The sequence below is a fragment of the Somniosus microcephalus genome, chromosome 6 (genome assembly GCF_052327205.1).
Source record: "Somniosus microcephalus isolate GS21.2 chromosome 6, FLI_Smic_1.0, whole genome shotgun sequence".
In the NCBI taxonomy this organism is placed as follows: domain Eukaryota; kingdom Metazoa; phylum Chordata; class Chondrichthyes; order Squaliformes; family Somniosidae; genus Somniosus; species Somniosus microcephalus.
The window spans coordinates 169,596,244-169,615,805 of NC_140992.1; the positions used below are offsets into that span (position 1 = coordinate 169,596,244).

The following is a 19,562-nucleotide window of genomic DNA, read 5'->3' on the forward strand; positions in this document are numbered from 1 at the left end:
GGAAATGAAGCAAGTCTTGTAATCGCTTCATGTGTTTTCTTCAAAAAGAAAACAAGGCTTGCATTTATGGAGCGCTTTCAAAGACCTCAGGACTCCCAAAGCTCTTTACAGCCAATTAAACATCTTTGAAGGGTAGTCACTCTGATAATGTAGGAAATGTTGTGTATGTACCTTTAAGGGAATAACTGGTCTCAGACTGCAGTACCGGCAGTGACCACCCCTGTATAAAAGGCCCTAGCAGGCTTCTGTAGTTTCAGTTTCCAGGTTGTCTCCATTCAGTAAAGACTTGTTATAATCAACTCCTGCAGTCCCTGTCTCAATTATACACGGACATAATACTGGTGACGAGTAAGAAACGAACTTACCTGCAACTCGGCAGCACCTCAGGCGGCGTTATTGAAGGTCGAAGCCAGAAGAAAGAAAAAAAAAAAAATCCAAAGAAACTCGAGAAACGGGCGTCGACCGTGGGCAACCGCCCTCCAAATCATCGAATTGAAAAGTGCAGGAGAGACTGTCGAGAGCCAGGCTTGGTTCTCCAGTCTGTGGTTTACCAGCTAATCGGGCTGGTGGCAGGTAGTGCACTGATTCTTCCTGGGCTGCGGCGAGCTAGAGCTCGATCGGGTGGCTCTGCAACGGGGCCGGGCAGCGAGTCGAGAAGCAAAGAGAGAGAGAGAGGGTGGAGCACACAGGGCGCGGCCGGTGCTTCGAAGCCGGGCAGCGTTCGGACCTAAGAAGAGGGAGGGAAGTGTCCCAGAGGGTCCGCTCCACGATGGGAACAGTTCTTCAATTAACGGAGCAAATATTGAAGCGTGATAGAAAAATAAAAAAACCGCGGAGAGCAGCGGCAGCGGCGGGAAAGCGAGGGAGCACCATCTTAACTCGGCGGGGAAGAAGGAAAAGCGCGGGAGGTGCCATTTTGATCCATCGGGGACGAAGGCAAAGCGCGGGAGGCGCCATCTTAGATTTTCAAGATGCCAAAGACTGGCGATATCACTGCCTTCGATAATGCAATAGAAGACTGGACCACGTATGTGGAAAGAGTCGAGGTATATTGCGAGGCAAACGAAATAGCCAATGAAAAAAGGCATCGGTATTGCTAAATTTAATGGGCGCAAGAACGTACGGCCTATTGCGGGACCTGATTACTCCAGCCAAACCGAAGGCGAAGAGTTTTAACGAAATTGTTCCTATCCTACAGGAACACTTAAATCCTACACCGCTGCTGATAGCAGAAAGATTTAAATTCCACAGGAGAAATCAGCATAAAAATGACAGCAATGCTGATTACCTTACGGAACTATGCAAGCTATCAAAGCACTGCCAGTTCGGAGCAGGACTGGCAGATACCTTACGGGACAAATTTGTCTGTGGACTCCTGAGTGAAGGAACCTAGAAGAGGTTACTCTCAGAGAAAGAGCTGACGCTAGATAAGGCTTTCAGCGTGGCAGTATCGTATGAAGCAGCAGCAAGGGGAGCTGCGGAAATACAACAAAAGCCACAGGAATACGGCACCCACGAAATGACACGGGGATTTGCAAAATGTTATCGCTGCGGCAGAACAAACCATGACCAGAAGGACTGCTGGTCCAAGGACAAAATATGCAGGCAATGCGGAAAGATGGGACACATTGCACGAGTTTGAAGGTCTGGGAAGAAGACCAACGACAACAAAAAGGCTACTAAGGAACCATACAGGAAAGTACAAAAGATGACGGACAGTAGTTCCGAAGACCAGATGAGCGATAGTGAATCCGGGAACAAGAGACTAAGCTGTCTCAAACTTCACAACGTAATCGCAAAAGAGGATCACCGAACCATTTGGGTCACGCTCACGATAGCAGGGTCCCAAGTCAAAATGGAATTGGATACAGGATCAGCTCTAACCGTCATGAATCGACGAGACTACGAGCGGCTATTCTCACACATACCCTTGAGCGAGACATCCATTGTTTTGAGGATGTATACAGGGCAAAAAGTATACCCCAGAGGAAAAATAAGGGTGCCTGTCGAATACAACGGCAAGAAAATACGGAAATTGTATCTCTACATTCTGCAAGATGGTGGACCACCGTTATTGGGACGTGAATGGATCAGAAAGATAAGTTTAGACTGGCACTCCATTCAGGCACTGACGGTGGCTGGTAAAAAGGATGACGACGTCACTCCTGGACGATTGTCAACAATCTTAGCTGACGCCAAAGAGGTATTTCAACAAGAACTGGGCACTCTTAAAGGCGTAACCGCCTCGATAAAAATAGAGGAGAATGCAATTCCCAAGTTTTTCAAAGCAAGACCGGTACCATATGCAATTCGCCCAGTCGTCGAGGCAGAGCTGGAGAATCTGGAGAAGGCAGGTGTGTTATCTAAAGTAGACTGGAGCGAGTGGGCGACACCCATCGTTCCTGTCATGAAGAAAATGTTAAACAATAAGTCTGAGGAGCTAAGGAAGGTTCGCATCTGTGGGGACTTCAAGGTGACGGTGAACCCAGTCCTTCACACAGTACAATATCCTCTTCCAAGGATCGAAGATATCTTCGCCTCACTATCTGGAGGGAAGCGTTTTACAAAAATTGACCTAGCACAAGCATATTTGCAGATGGAGGTTGAAGAATCCTCTAGGAAGTATCTCACGATAAACACTCACAAAGGTCTTTACCAGTATAATCGACTGGTATTCGGAGTAGCATCAGCTCTGGCGATATGGCAAAGAGCGATGGAACAAGTCCTGCGAGGGATTCCGGGGACTCAGTGTTACTTGGACGACATCCTAGTGACAGGTGAAGATGACAGTGAACACCTTGCCAACCTAGAGCAGGTGCTCACTAGACTACGTGAACATGGGCTACGAGCCAATCGCCCCAAGTGCGAGTTTTTTAAGAAACAGATATCGTATTGTGGCCACGTGATTGATGAAGAGGGGTTGCATAAGTCCCCTGACAAAATTGAAGCGGTAGTTAAGGCTCCAGCGCCTGAAAATGTGTCGCAACTGAGGTCATTCCTCGGATTGGTGAATTACTACCATAAGTTTTTGCCGAATTTGTCCACAATTCTGCATCCACTGAACGCCCTACTACGAACGGGAGTAGCATGGAAATGGAGCGATGAATGTAAGCGGGCCTTTCAGAAGAGTAAGGACCTAATCACTTCAAGAGAAGTATTGGCTCACTACAACCCATCACTATCGATAAGACTGGCGTGTGATGCGTTTCCCTACGGCATTGGGGCGGTACTGTCACATAAATTCCTTGATGGTTCAGAGAGGCCGATAGCTTTTGCGTCATGCTCGTTAACTTCAGCCGAGCGTAACTATGCCCAGATTGACAGGGAGGCCCTCAGCCTGGTGTGGGGGGTGAAGAAGTTCAATCACTACCTGCACGGTCAGAAATTTACTCTACTAGCTGATCATCAACCTCTCGTCTCCATTTTCAACCCTCAGAAGGGCGTACCGATAATGACGGCACAACGGCTGCAGAGGTGGTCCCTTTTCCTAGGGGCACACCAATATGACATCGAGTACAAAGGAACTAAACAGCATGGGAATGCTGATGGATTGTCGCACCTACCATTGCCGACGGTGGAAGAAGAACTGGCAGTGGATCCAGTGGAGTTATTCCACTCGACTATAGTCGAATGTCTCCCCGTGACGAATGCAAACATACAAAAGGAAACACGAAATGACCCGACACTCTCCTGGGTCTATGATTTAACGGTGAAGGGATGGCCAGCAGATGGTGAACCACTGCTGCCAGCATTCTCGCCGAGAAGAGAACAACTGTCAGTGTGCAGAGGAACCTTGATGTGTGGATCCAGAGTAGTAATTCCACCCAAATTGAAGGATAGAGTGCTCAATGAGCTTCATGAGGGTCATCTGGGAGGGGTAAAAATGAAGAACTTAGCCAGAGCGTTTGTGTGGTGGCCGGGAATCGATAGAGAAATCGAAGAGATGACCAAGAGCTGTACAGGATGCCAGAAGGTCCAAAACACCCCACCACAAGCCCCTCTACATCCATGGGAGTGGCCCTCATCTCCATGGCAAAGGGTGCACGTTGATTTTGCTGCTCCCTTTATGGACTCGATGTTTTTAATTGCGGTGGATGCACATTCAAAGTGGCCAGAGGTAATAAAAATGTCCTCAACCACCACAGAAAAAACTATCACAGTCTTACGAACCACATTCGCCAGGAATGGGCTGCCTGAACAGATTTGCTCTGACAATGGACCACAGTTTGTGTCTGAAGAGTTCCAGAGGTTCTTAAAGAACAATGGTGTTAAGCATTACACATCCGCCCCATATCATCCAGCCACTAATGGATTGGCCGAGAGGTTTGTTCAAACATTCAAGAAGGCTATCAAGGCAATGTGTAATGAAGATATACCCCTACAACACAAGGTGGACAACTTCTTGTTTGCCTACCGGAATGTGACACATGCGGTTACCAACCAAACTCCAGCCATGATGTTCTTCAATCGAAGATTACGATGCCGCTTGGATTTGGTTAAGCCAAACGTCAGAAGAGATGTGGAGAACAGGCAGTTTCAGAATATGAATGAAAGGCCGACCAGGAGTTTTAAGATAGGTCAACCAGTTTTGGCCCGGGACTACCGCACAGAGAAATGGCAGCCAGGAACGATCTGTACACGGCAAGGACCTCTAATGTATACCGTGGGCGTTGGAGAGAGCATTGTAAGACGCCATGCTGATCAGATTCTAGAGTCACTGGAAAACGTCAACTCCAGACCACGATCTGATACACCTGGCGATGAAACCGAAGTACCAATTGCATCTACCGCAGAATCGGTGATATTGGAAGCAGACGAACCAAACAACGACATTGATCCCGACTCAACCTTGCCAGAAGAACCTGATATCCCAAAGAGGCGTTATCCAGACAGAATCAGGAAGCCTCCTCAAAGACTGAACTTATAATTGCTTAACTGCAACCAATGTATCTAGCAACTGTAATTGTAATTGTAATTAGTTATTATTTAGTTGTTAAATGAATGTTATGTACTGTTTATCTAAAAGGGGAGGAATTGTTGTGTAAGTACCTTTAAGGGAATAACTGGTCTCAGACTGCAGTACCGGCAGTGACCACCCCTGTATAAAAGGCCCTAGCAGGCTTCTGTAGTTTCAGTTTCCAGGTTGTCTCCATTCAGTAAAGACTTGTTATAATCAACTCCTGCAGTCCGTGTCTCAATTATACACGGACATAATAGGAAACGTGGCAGCAAATTTGCACACAGCAAGGTCCCACAAACAGCAATGTGATAAACAATCAGATAAACTGTTTTAGTGATGCTGTTTGAGGGATATATATTTGCCAGGACAGCAGGAGAACTCCCCTGCTCTTCGTCGAAGCCATGCAATCGTTTTCATCCACCTGAGAGGACAGACCCAGCTTAATGTCACATCCAAAAGATGGCACCTCTGACAGTGCAGCACGCCCTTAGTACTGCACTGGAGTGTCAGCCTGGACGGACAATAAAAGCCGGCTTTGCCAGCGACACCCACATCCCGAGAATGAATAAAAAAACAGGGATGAAGGCTTAGTGCTAGTGGTAAACTGATATGGCCTTCATCTCTGAGTTAGGATATCTCTCCCTGATATTGAAGACCTGTGGCCCTGTTTGCAGGTTAAGAATTATCCTTGTTGTGGTTTCTATAATTGGAAACGATCAGTGTTTGTGTAACATTGGTTTGGTGAGGTTAGTATGTTTAAGATGCTTGGGGAGAATATTAGGTGAATAATTTTATTGCTGTGGATTTTTTTTCAAGAATGCACACTGGTCTATGTCCAATGTACAATTTATACTGACTGCTGGCACAAGTGATAATGGGTTATCTGGTTGAGTACATTATGTTAATCAAGTAGCTGTATTCTTGCCGGGTCCAATTTTTCAATTTACAAACTGGTGCAGTGATGAGCCAAATAAATGTAACTCAGCTCACTGTGGGCTGAAAGACCTTTTGTGCATCGGGTTGGACACATTCCTGGAGGTTGCATCACATGACCTCCTACCAAGTCAAACAGGCTCTTTTTCCCCATCTCCAATATTTTTATAACTAATAAACAAATGTGTTCAAAGAAAATAAAAATAAAAACTTTTTTAATGCCCCCAGGGTTTCTCTCCTGGGTTTCTCGCAGCAGTGACTAGGAGATTAATATTTAATTTCTGGAGACTGCAGGACAATCCTGGAGGGTTGGCAACCCTCTTTGTGCATGTAAGAGAATGGGGCATGTATGTGAGGGGAGGGTGTGAGCAAGAGAAAGAGACACATGCACCTGAGAGAGAGAGAGAGTGGCGTGCACGAGAGCAATGTGTGTGTGTGAGAGAGGAAGAGACGCACAAGGAGTCTAGTGAGAGGCAGAAACACAAATGCAGGAATGTTGTGAAACAGAGAAATGTGTGAGAGAAAAAACCCCGCAGCAGTGTGTATGTGAGAGGGATGAGATACACACACACAAACACGTGTGAGATAGAAAGGTGTCTGAGAGAGAGAGAAACACAGAGATGTACAAAGATGTGAGAGAGAAAGAGAAAGACAGAGAGGTGTGTGAGGGGGTGAAAGACAGAAGTGTGCATGAACGTGAATGAGAAAGAGGTGTGTGAGGAACAAAGACAGGTGTGAGATAAAGGGGTGCATGAGGCAGAGAAAGATAGAAACGTGAGAGAGAGAGAGAAAGGGATGCATGATGGAAAGAAATACGGTGGTGTGTGAGAGAGAAAGAGAGAGAAGTTAAAAATTTGGGTGAGTCTATTTGAGAGAGAAAGAGGTGTGTGAGTGCCTAGTATTGCAGCCTGTTTATCTGTCGTGAGTAAAACAAACCTCAAATTCCAATAAGCTTTCAAATGTCTGAAATGGATTCAAAAACTTCAGGTCATAAATATAAGATAGTCACTAATAAATCCAATAGGGAATTCAGGAGAAACTTCTTTACCCAGGGAGTGGTTAGAATGTGGAACTTGCTACCACATGGAATAGTTGAGGTGTATAGCGTAGATACAGTTAAGGGAAAGCTAGATAAGTACATGAATGAGAAAGCAGTAGAAGGATATGTCGATAGGGTGCGATGAAGGAGAGTGAGAGGAGGCTTATGTGGAGCATTAACACCGGCATAGACCAATTGGGCCAACTGGCCTGTTTCTGTGCTGTAAATTCTATGTAATAAATGTTTTGAATGTGCCTGTTTCTTACCTGCTCCACCCCTAACAGTTCCTTTTGGTTACATCTCCAAGGAAGGCACTTGCTATCTTCAGTCTGGTCTAGAAGCAGCTTCACTGAATCACTCAGATTCAGCAAACCTTCCTGGAAAATACAGACACATTGCTCTGAAAGTAAATCAGGCACACTTTAGCATTTCTCCCGTGGGTAACTACAGGGCAGTATGTTAACTGCAGGGATCTGGGCAGGGAATTTAGAATTGTACACATGCATTGCAAATGCTCCCCCTTGCCTTGTTCACATTCTTAGGGGAGTCTGGGGGACATAACTCCAGGAAAAAATTGGAATTTTGTATTAAAATGGTACATTCTAATGAATGTTACGACATCTGTTTACACTTCACAGCTGATACATTTTTAATTTAAATTGACAGAAAATTTTGGGGGAAAATAAATTACATTTAGATTTATTTATATTCGACAGGCCAGCCGGACCATCAAAAACAGTCAGCAACTGGGACGGAGAAAATTATTCCTTGCAAGATTGATCACAAAATCCACAGTAATATTAAGTGTACTTCAGCCATTGCTTGATCATTTTTTTTCAGTTTCCCCCTGCTGGAGGACCTTCTGATCTTCAGTATTCCACCCCATGTTGCTCTTTAGACTCCTTACCCTCCCTAGCTTTGCTACATAAGGGCTGAAATTCCACAAGTGCGAGGTCGGCAGACCCTCCCACAGACACGCCATTTCTCTAAGAATCCGCTGGTCTCCCGTCACCGCCACAGGGGAAAGTCAGAGTAACCCCTCCACCACTCCATCCCCACCCATCCACATCGTCCATGGAATTTCAGCCCCATTTCCTTGTTCCACTGGGCTGGGTTCAGCTCTATGGCAAGCATCATTCAGCTCCATGACCAAAGGAAGCTGGATAATTAAACTCTTCAAAAAACAAAATTCATTAAAACATCAGCAATCCTGCAGGCAATGCAACAGCAGTGAAACAGACAGCAATGGGAGGCCCTGTGGAGAGTGTATAAGACATAACCCTACATCAAAGCTGAATACGTGTCTCAATGTGCTCACTGTGCTAAGCTCCAGCCTGCTCTGAAACTGCTGTGCCGTCAACTAGTTGATCATTTACTTTGTATTCCACTGTCAATGACGACAACACCATTGCAGGCAGAGTCTGGATTTACAGACCACTGCTGCATCTCATTGAAACTTATCCAGGAACTTACGATAATGAGAAAAGATAGAAACTTTTCATCTAAGCCAGAGAGTGATATGAATAAAGAACTCCTCTTATTATTTTGCTACCATGTCAGTTAATTCGGGAACAGTTTTAAACCCAGCTTCAGGGAGGGGGAAAAGGGACAAAAAACGCTGCTGTGCACGGAAAAGAGCAAATATGTACATGTTTGCCTACACCGGGAGTTAAAGGCAAGTTTAACCACTAACCAGAAAGATATTCATGTAAGAATAAATGGCAGCAACTGTTTTCTTCATGGATTTGAAAAATCTATCACAATAATGGAAAGGTTGACCTCCTGCTGTTGCAGCTTCTATCAGGCAGCTGATAGCGCAAAATAGGTGGGAGTCACATCCGGCCAGGACTCTGCCCACACTGCGGCCTGAAGTAGTCCTGCGGGTAGGGTGGGGGGCCGAAGCTAAATCGCGCGTCATTTAAATATTATGTTGGGCAGTGTCCACCCTGCACGCCCTTTCCCACTGTTCATGCAGTTTGTCAGATGTTACTAATGTTCACATGACTTGGGCACCTAGGGTCCCTCGGCCTGGTAACTAAATGGAAGATCATGAAAAGACCACAGTAATATTAAGTGTATTCAGCCATTTGTTGATCATTTTTCTTCACTTTCCCCCTACTGGCACTTAGGTTCTCTTGAGCCTTTGTGCCAGCTGTTGTCATTTATTTATTTTTTGCCCCCAGCACCATCATTGGCACCAAGGTGTTTCCCAGTGGGAATTCCCCAGCCTGAGAAGAGGACTAGTAATGGAGCACAAGAGGTGGTCTGTACCCACCCGCCAGTATTTGCAGACAGGGGTGAATATACCTCACCTTAGTGCTTCCATAGGCTCCTATTTGCAAAGGTAGCTGTGAAGAGTGTAAGAGCCATAAAAGCTTAAGAAAATACTTTAAAATATTGGTTGAATAGCATAATACAGTTAATTTACCTGATTGACTTATTGTATTAAGAAACCCCCTATTTTCTTGCTCCAGTAGTATAGTCCGAGACACCCCCTTCATTCTTGCCACAATGGTACAGTCCCTAAGCCACACATGGTATGCAGCCATTTTACAGTTTAAACTCCACGTGGCTGAAGGAGGCAGAAGTTGTGAGGTTTGGAGCAATACAGTTTTTGACCGTGTTCGTTTATACGTGTTTGCTTTGTAATTCTGTTCATAAAGTGTTATAGTAAACAGTTTAAAAGACAAAGCTACGTTTGGGAACGTTTTATTTCGACACGCATCTACTCGTTGTTAAAAGCCCCACAGCTCAGTGGCTGCCTGTTTGGAAACTAAGAAGCGCCACTACAAAGAGTATGGCATCACTGAGATACGTGAATGCCTGGCTACCTGACTGTTCAATGCTTCCTCAGAAGCACACCAAGCACAGTTTATCATACTGCATGAAAAAAGATATGCCAACATGATCAGCAGCCAACATACTTCGGTTGCACCCACTGAGATGCCAATAATTATTTCTGCAGTGACTGGCACGCCTAACTTCCAATAGCGGCGGGGGAAGGGGGGGTGGTGGTGGTCTGCAGAGAGCCAGGTGCAGAGCTGTGCCATCTACTGCAAGGACACCTGCAACTACCATGCAGCATAGGGCTGGCACAGCCAGTGACAGTAACAGGCAGCGGCGGCCTGAAACCTGGCAGGTGTGCTACAATGCTGACCTGTACAGTTTTACCATGGAGTGGCATAGAACCCGACCGTTCTCACAACCCACATTGACTTGAGCAGTCATTGGAAAGGAGGGTCAGGTGCTGGGCTGCTCTGTCACCTGACTGCAGCCTCATGCCTGCACCTTGGGTTTTATAAGAACATAAGAATTAGGAGCAGGAGTAGGCCATACGTCCCTTCGAGCCAGCTCCGCCATTCAATAAGAGCATGGCTGATCTTCAACCTCAACTTTCCTTTTCCTTTATTTTACCTCTCAGTCCTTTCAGCCTTGGCAAAGGTTGAGATGCTTCTTTTGGCACTCTGAAGGCTTGCAGAATGTTTGTCTACTTATTCTGATACGCCCCTTCAAATGTACCCATCCTTTTAAGTTTCACTTTTTCATTCCCACCGCCAGTCTGCACCCTGCACCTGATGCTTTACGGGAAAATTGGGTGTAATAACACACTTCTATAAGGGTTTATCTAAAACTTCTCAATAACCATTCAGGTCTAAACTACACCAATAGGGGGAAATCTAGGCCTCGATGTCTGTGAGAATGTGGTGTTCCTACTGGCTTTCTGATTGGTGCTTGCTACCCTTGTTATTATTAATTAGCATGGACCAATTAAATCAGGAATCACATTCTACAATAAACCCAGAAGACAGCCATTGCAATTCCACACCACAAAGTTAAAGGACTTCCTGTTCACTACCTGTTCTGCTGCCTGTATGCCTCCTTGTATACTATTGGGAGAGGAGTGGCCATCTAATCACTGAGTCAAACCCCACCTCAACCACGATAGCAAAATACTGCAGATGCTGGAAATCCAAAATAACAACAGAAAATGATGGAAAAACTCAGCAGGCCAGGCAACATCCGTGGAGAGAAATTAGAGTCAACGTTTCGGGTCAAAAGGGTTTTGACCCGAAACGTTGACTCTAATTTCTCTCCACAGATGTTGCCTGGCCTGCTGAGTTTTTCCAGCATTTTCTGTTGTTATTTCCCACCTCAACCACTATAGGAGGCAGCATTTTCTGGTAAGTATGAGGCCAAGAAATGCACCCTTTACCATGATTGGCTTAGTGACTGGCTGCTGGTACCTTTTAGTTTGAAATATGTCTGTGGGAACTTGGGCCAGCTTTCTTTCTTAAATATATGGCGGGCCAGTAAATAAGTTATGCAAATTCAATAGGTCAGCAAACACCTCCAACTGTAGGTGACAATATTTTGGATCTGGTTTCGACGAGTGCACTCTGAATTAATGCACTAGCGTCGAGGTAAGTCAAGACCTGATCTGCAGATTTCATTGCTCTCTATGTACCAATCGGCATGGAATACTGAATACCTCTTGTCCTTTTGTGTAGCTGAAACGTAAGCTTTCCTTGGGTGACCCCAGGCCCTCCCGTGTTTCATTCTCAGCATCAGTCTTCTCTTCCTCATTTAAGTTCACAGTGGACATTGACAGCTCTCTGTATAGGATACATAATTACATGGTTAGAAACTCCATATAGAATTAGCAATGCCACTGGCTGCTATAAAGTTGGGTGACTAAAATAAATTAGTTCATCTAAGAGTAGAATTAGCATTAAATAAAATTCTGTAATCTAGTGAAACCTGTTGTGTTTGCTGTAGTTCTGTTTAATTTTACTTGTTAATAATTTCATTTTGCAGTTTGTAGCCTATGATATAAGGTCTGTCAGAGTGCTATTTGTCCATCAGTCAGACAGATCAAGTGATCGTAACTCGTACATATCTTAAAAGTAAAAAGGGTTCATTGTTTGCCCTGCTATCCCAGATTTACTTTGCGTGCAAGGTCACCTTTCGGTTCATAAGGAGCAGTTGTTCACTTCTGGAAGTAGACTTTTTGCGCAGCACCCAAGGAAATATATCTAATTCCAATTTTTACCAACAAAAACATCATAATGGATAAGAGTCGTTCCACCCTTTCTGATGGAATGGCCAATGCAGATAATGTGTGTCAACTGAAATATTTGGAAAGTAAGTTAAATTGGTAACACTGCAACATTTTGCCCCAATAAAGATGCAAGTTTGTGCAAGTTGTTTGTGTTACAGTAGGCTATTTGTACCACTCTATATAGTAGGGTAACTGCAGCTTCCATTCCACCGCATCCACACTACAGACTACAACAAAACTAATGCTAGTAAGTATAGCACACCTATATCACAAACTGTGGGGGTCATTTTGACTTTGGGCCACCCATTAAACATCTCTCCTGATTTTTGTTTCCACTGAAGTCAATGGGAGAGGCGTTTTAAACTATCGTCTAAAGTCAATATTACCCCCTGTGTATGGAAGCTACATTATTTCAGGAGATACACACACGTTCTGGCACAGAGTCATTGTCATCTAAGCTCTCTTGCACTTAAAACGGTGGATAAATAAATGGCAGCTTTTGCCTCAGCGACAGACACAAAGTTCATCCCGTTTCCAATGATCAGCCGCTACTCTGCCAGGTCACATTAATCTCATACAAGAGTTGTACGTGTTCCGATCCATCAAGAGGAATCGCAGTCAACTCGGGGAGTAATGTTAACCTAACCCACTGGGCGGGAAACAGCCGGGTTCGAGTCGGCCGTCCATTTTACATCCTGCCCAATTTCAATCTCCATTGACCATTTCCCACCTGGTGAGTTAGTTAAAATTACTCCCCTTGTGCCAGTGCGACAGAAAATCTGTACAGACCTACACAGATTTACAGTTCATTCCTGAGTCCTGATGTTGCAGGCAAACCTCCTCCCTGCACTACGACACTTCCCTGCCTGAAACCGTGCAGTCAAGAACAACACTGGAGGTGCTCCCAGACAGCTTGTATGGTCAAACACTCTGAGACAAACATACACAACACAAGTACACAAGTACACTGCCAGGTTTTACATGTAGCAAAGAAAATATAAACTCCTCACATAACCCAACTACGAACCTCTCACTGGGAGTTCGTCTCTTAGCTCTATCTTACCACCAGCCTGTTATAAATACAGACTGTTCCAGAGAGACCATGGGCCAAACAACATTAAACACCATAGTCGCCAATCCATCAGACCCTTAGAGGAGGGGAAGGAGGGAGTGAACCAGACAAGATTTTCATCACCCAGGTATGCTTAGAAATTACCCATTTCAATCAGGGTAAGGCAGCTGCTTTTTGCTTGGTGAGAAATGTTATAGGGACTGGAAACAATGAGAGCATCGTATCTCAAGAAGCTCTGTTAAATCTGGCCCCTTTACAGCTTGCAATGTTTATTTCCCCCTGAATTAAAGTGGTTTTGCAGTGACTGATCTAATGCTGTGTTTATGCTACAGTCCTGCTGGGACAGGTAATGATTTACTGCATACAGCTTGGTGTTGGTGCCTGCAACAGCTCAGAGTACCAGCTCAAGAGGTACTGCCCCCCACTGGTAGAGGGCTTGGCACCAACACATGTCAGCACTGTTTCTGGTCACATGCCACGTGTGGGGACTAGGAACATGGTTTTCCCATATCTGGCCTTTCCCTGATGCTGGGGAAGGACTGCACCAGAAAACTGCCGCTGATCCACTTTGTAATGTAAAAGGGGGCGGACTTCAGAGCACCAGGACTTAACTCTTGCAGAGCCAATTCCATCTGAAGCAGCTCTGTACCATCTGAAGCGGCTCTGTACCATCTGAAGCGGCTCTGTACCATCTGAAGCGGCTCTGTACCATCTTAACCGCAGTCTGAAGTGCATCTAATGTATACATTCTAACCTGTCGCAGTCCCTGGAAAACCAGGCAGCTTCCTGAAAGGAAGGCTCAGCTGTGAGTTTTGTCTCGTTCTCGCCTTCCTTGGTTTCAGGATGCACAATTTCTGTCCCTGATCTGCAGACAGGTGAACTGCTAGAAAACAGAAACAGGCAGGTTGTTATTTGAGGCAATATTCTGCTCTTTTATCACCTCCCCAGGCAGTTCCTGCAAACTGCTAAAAATAAAATGCATTCGATCTGCTCTGCAGCATGCCAAGAGTTCTTTGAAGGACAAAAAAAATCATGGAAAACTGCCAAACTCAAAATTAATTTTGATCAAGCTGTAGCCCCTCATGGGCCAAACCATACCTCGCCCCCACTCCGTCTTTTCACCAATGAACCTCTCGGTGATGTCTGATCCCAGGACTGTTTCACTGAGTTGAAGAGGCTGGAAACACACTGGTTGCTGAGTGGAGATGCTGTGCCTTCAAGTTCTTGGATAGTTCAGTATCAGGAACCGTAGCTGATTTTCTGCCCAGTAATCTTTTCTGATTTCCTCCTGGCACTTTGTTTCTATGGAAATAGCTCCTTCAGTGCTCTGCCCTTCGGATAGCTTCTGGTCTCACTCGCCCTCCACACCTGTCTCCAAACCTGCCCATCAGTTTGTTGTTGACGCTATCCTACCTGTGCCAACATTATTCCACCAAGGGACCTCTGACTTTAACTCTAGGTTCCTTCCTATTGTCTTTTCTCTATTCCCCGTATATTACCATGATATATCTGCATTAATCTTGCATATAACCACACCTGCGTAGCTTGAGTTTCCTGTGACCATTCGTGTGCACATTTTGGCTGCCGCTCCGGAGCCGAGCCCATCACTTCTATTTCCCCTTTTCTCTCCCCTTACCCCTCCTAGGCCCCTCTATCCTGTCACCATGCTTTCTTTCGTTTCTCCCCTTTCTGGTATTCTGCCCTCCAAAATCCCTACCTTTCAGTATTCCTCGACCTTCGTACTCTCCTGCCACCGTCCCAAGCTTGATTCCCTCTTAGATAAGCCTACAGCTTCCCTCTGGCTCGCTTGGCATCTTCAGAAGGGCCCATCGATGCAGTCATTGCTGCCTCCTTATGAGCAGAAACCCCAACTGCCCCATCCTACTCTCTCGCCGACCATCCTGCCCAGCACACCTAGTGGGGGCTAATCTTTCCAACCTCCTTCTCATACAAATCACCGCTCCCAGTACTGAATCTGGACTCTGCCAGCGGATCAGCTAGCACCGTCCCTCTCCACATCTCTTTCCAGAATGTCCGTTCACTTGTGAACAAGGCCCTTGCCATCCATGAGCTTATTGTAGATGACTGCATCAATATCATAGCCTTGACGGAAACCTGGCTGAAGGGTGATGACATCTTCCCCTTTAATGAAGCTTCCCCGCCTGGCTGTACCTTCCACCACGTGCCCCGCCCAGACCACTGCGGTGGTGGTGTGGCACTTCTCACTAAATTACACCTTGGTCAGTCCCCCTACTCCTCTGGCGCCTTCTCCTCCTTTGAGCATCACACTTTGTTCCACTCCTCTCACTTCTAATTTAAAATCCTTGTTCTCTACTGCCCACCCAAGTACCACGACAAGTTTCTCACCGAGATATTTTCACTGCCTTTCTCCCTCTGCCTCTGCACCGAGTGACTTCTCAGCCTCAGTGATTTCAACCTCCATCTCGACTCATCTTGCTCTCTGGGTTCACTGCCCTCCTATCTCCCTAAATCTCTCCCTCCAAATAAACTCCCTCCATTCACAACCACCCCCTCAACCTTACCATCTCACGTGGCCTCTCTACTCCCATCGTGTCAATCACAGACATGACCATCGCCGATCACTTCCTTATCCCACATCCCCATTGCCCCTCCAATCCCACTTCCTTCTGTGTCTGTCTCTGGAAAAAATTCTGCCACAAGTCAATTACAACTGCACTTTCAAATTCCCAACTGTCTGGCCTTTGGCCCTCTATTCATCATGACACTTCTGCAGCAACCGATCTGCTCAATCACAGCCTCACTTCCACTTTTGATGCCCTAGTCCCCATTAAAACCATTATTCTCTCTCACCCTGGTCATTTCACCGTGGTATGGCTCACATCTCTGCTCCCTTAAGTCCAAGGGACGCAGGCTTGAACATCTATGGTGGACAACTGGCTTAACCATTCATCGTCAGATCTGGCTGGACCACATAAACTCTATCAGGTCCTGCTCTTCTCTGCCCAAGCTGCTCACTGTTCCAGGATCATCCTGGAATGCAAGATAACCTCCGGCTTCTCTTCTCCACTACAAACCGCCTTCTTAAATCCCTCTTCCCTGCCTCCTCCACACTCACCTCCAACAACGAATGCGAGGAGCTCATGGACTTCTTTGTCACAAAGATTGAGTTCATCCATTCAGCTGCCTCTGCCGCTTCCCTCCCTTCACCTAAGGCTCCCCCCTGCCCTAGCCCTGAACTCGCATATTTCTGTAATTTCTCTTCTAGCTCCCATCATGACCTCTGCAAGCATCTCTTGTCCATGAGACCCACTTCCTGCTACCTCGACCCTATTTCCACCAGACTACTGATGACCCAACTTACCTTCCTGGCTCCCATGCTAGCTGATGTTGTTAACGGTTCCATCCCCTCAATTAATGGTTCAATCCCTTCAAATATGTTGCCATCACTGCTCTCCTAAAAAAAAAAACACACTTGACCCTTCTGTCCTTGCAGACTACCACCTCATCTCCAACCTCCCTTTCCTCTCCAAAGTCCTTGAACGTGTTGTCGTCTCCCAAATCCGTGCCCATCTTTCCCGCAATTCCTTGTTTAAAAACCTCCAATCAGGTTTCTGCCCCTGCCACAGTACTGAAATGGCCCTAATCAGTCACAAATGAGATCCCATGTGACTGTGACCATAGTAAACTAACCCTCCACATCCATCTCAGCCTGTCTGCAACCTTTGACACGGTTGACCACACCATCCTCCTCAATGCCTCTCCTCCATCGTCCAGCTGGGTGGGACTGCACTCGCCTGGTTCCATTCCTATCTATCCAGTCATAGCCAGAGAATCTCCGGCAATGGCTTCTCTTCCCGCTGCCGCACCGTTACCTTTGGAGTCCCCCAAGGATCTATCCTTGGCCCCCTCCTATTTTTCATCTACATGCTGCCCCTTGGCGACATCATCCGAAAACACAACATCAGGTTCCACATGTACGCTAATGACACTCAGCTCTACCTCACCACCACCTCTCTCGACCCCTCCACGGTCTCTGACTTGTCACAGCTTGTTGGACATCCAGTACTGAATGAGCAGAAATTTCCTCCAAATAAATATTGGTAAGACCAAAACCATTTCTTCAGTTCCTGCCACAAACTCCGTTCCCTAGACAGCAACTCCATCCCTCTCCCTGGCAACTGTCTGAGAATGAACCAGACCGTTCGCAACCTTGGTGTCGTATTTGACACTGAGATGAGCTATCGACCACATATTTTCTTCATCACCAAGACTGCCTACTTCCATCTCCGTAATCCATGCCTTTGTTACCTCCAGACTTGACTATTCCAATTCTCCCCTGGCCCACCTTCCATCATTAAACCTATATAAACTTGAACTCATCCAAAACTCTGCTGCCCATATCCAGACTCGCACCAAGTTCCGTTCAGCTGTCACCCTACATTGGCTCGCAGTCCAGCAATGCTTCCTTGTTATCAAAGTTGTCCATGGCCTCGCCCCTCCCTCTCTCTGTTACCTCCTCCAATTTAGGCCTCTTGCGCATCCCCGATTTTCATCGCTCCACCATTGGCGGCCTGTGCCATCAGCTGTCTAGGTCCTAAGCTCTAGAATTCCTGCTCTAAATCTCTCTATTGCTCTCTCCTCCTTTAAGACGCTCCTTTAAACCTACCTCTTTGACCAAGTTTTTGGTCACCAGTCTGAATATCGCCTTATGTGGCTCGGTGTCAAATTCTGTGTCAAACACTCCAGTGAAGCACCTTGGGATGTTTTACTATGTTAAAAGTGCTATATAAATACAAGTTGTTGTATAATTTGAGATTTGTAAGTGTAAGACACAGGTAGACTTTACGATTCATGACACCAGCACAGAGCGTGACATAAGAACATAAGAAGAAATAGGAGCAGGAGTAGGCCATTCGGCCCCTCGAGCCTGCTCCACCATTCAATAAGGTGAATCTGATCTGATCTTGGCCTCAACTCCACTTTCTTGCCCGCTCCCCATAACCCTTGATTCCCCTGTTTTTCAATCTCCGCCTTGAATGTATTCAATAACCCAGCCTCCACAGCTCTCTGGGGTAGAGAATTCCAAAGATTCACGACCCTCTGAGAGAAGAAATTCCTCCTCATCTCCGTTTTAAATGGGCGACCCTTATTCTGAAACTATGCCCCCTAGTTCTAGATTCCCCCACGAGGGGAAACATCCTCCCTGCATCTACCTTGTCAAGCCCCCTCAGAATCTTATATGCTTCAATAAGATCACCTCTCATTCTTCTAAACTCCAATGCGTATAGGCCCAACCTGCTCAACCTTTCCTCATAAGACAACCCCTTCAACTCAGAAATCAGCCTTCTCTGAACTGCCTCCAATGCAAGTATATCCTTCCTTAAATAAGGAGACCAAAACTGCATGCAGTACTTTTATACTCCATCCCCCTTGCAATAAAGGCCAATATTTCATTTGCCTTCCTAATTACTTGCTGTACCTGCACGCTAACTTTTTGTGTTTCATGTACGAGGACACCCAGATCCCTCTGGGTGTCCCGCAGGACTTTCCTATGTGCTCCTGACACTTACATTGTTATCCAATCACTCAAATGAGACCATACCACATCCATTTTATATATAAAAGATTCTACTTTAGAAAAATCAATTTGCTCTCCTGATGACTTAGTGAGTAAATGTAGCCTGTTCTATGATACTGAGCCATTCCAATCTGTGCTGAGTTACTGAGTAAATGCAGCCAAAGATGCTCCAAAAGGCGTTCGACAAAGTGCCACATAATAGGCTTGCCAGAAAAGTTGAAGCCCATGGAATAAAAGGGACAATGACAGCATGGATACAAAATTGGCTAAGTGACAAGAAACAGAGAGTAGTGGTGAACGGTTGTTTATCAGGTACTGAATTTGGATGATCAGCCATGATCGCATTGAATGGCGGAGCAGGCTCGAGGGGCCAAATGGCCTACTCCTGCTCCTATCTTCTATGTTTCTATGGACTGGAGGAGGGTACACAGTGGTGTTCCCCAGGGGTCGGTACTAGGACCACTGCTTTTCTTGATATAATAATGACTCAGACTTGGGTGTACAGGGCACAATTTCAAAATTTGCAGATGACAGAAAACTTGGAAGTATAGTGAACAGTGAGGAGGATAGTGATAGACTTCAACAGGACATAGACAGGCTGGTGAAATGGGCAGACACATGGCAGATTAAACTTAACGCAGAAAAGTGCAAAGTTATACATTTTGGTAGGAAGAATTAGAGGCAATATAAGCTAAAGGGTACAATTCTAAAGGGGGTGCATGAACAGAGAGACCTGGGGGTATATGCGCATAAATCGTTGAAGGTGGCAGGGCAGGTTGAGAAAGCGGTTAAAAAAGCATACGGGATCCTGGGCTTCATAAATAGAGGCATAGAATACAAAAGCAAGGAAGTTATGACGAACCTTTATAAAACACTTCCTCCCACCCCGCTTCCTGTAAGGACTATATTCCATTCTCCCAGTTTCTCCGTCTCCGCCAC

At 45.8% G+C, this 19,562-nt stretch overlaps 1 protein-coding gene across 1 annotated transcript in view; it reads right to left on the bottom strand.

Moving 5' to 3' along the window:
- Positions 1 to 19,562, bottom strand: part of hydin (HYDIN axonemal central pair apparatus protein) — a 946,920-nt gene that overhangs the window by 281,382 nt on the left and 645,976 nt on the right. The window contains exons 20-22 of the mRNA XM_085992020.1: positions 13,818 to 13,946; positions 11,422 to 11,545; positions 7,199 to 7,309 (exon numbers count right to left, since the gene is read on the bottom strand). Of these exons, the coding sequence (XP_085848146.1) occupies positions 7,199 to 7,309; positions 11,422 to 11,545; positions 13,818 to 13,946 (364 nt within the window). The remainder of the gene's footprint in view (positions 1 to 7,198; positions 7,310 to 11,421; positions 11,546 to 13,817; positions 13,947 to 19,562) is intronic.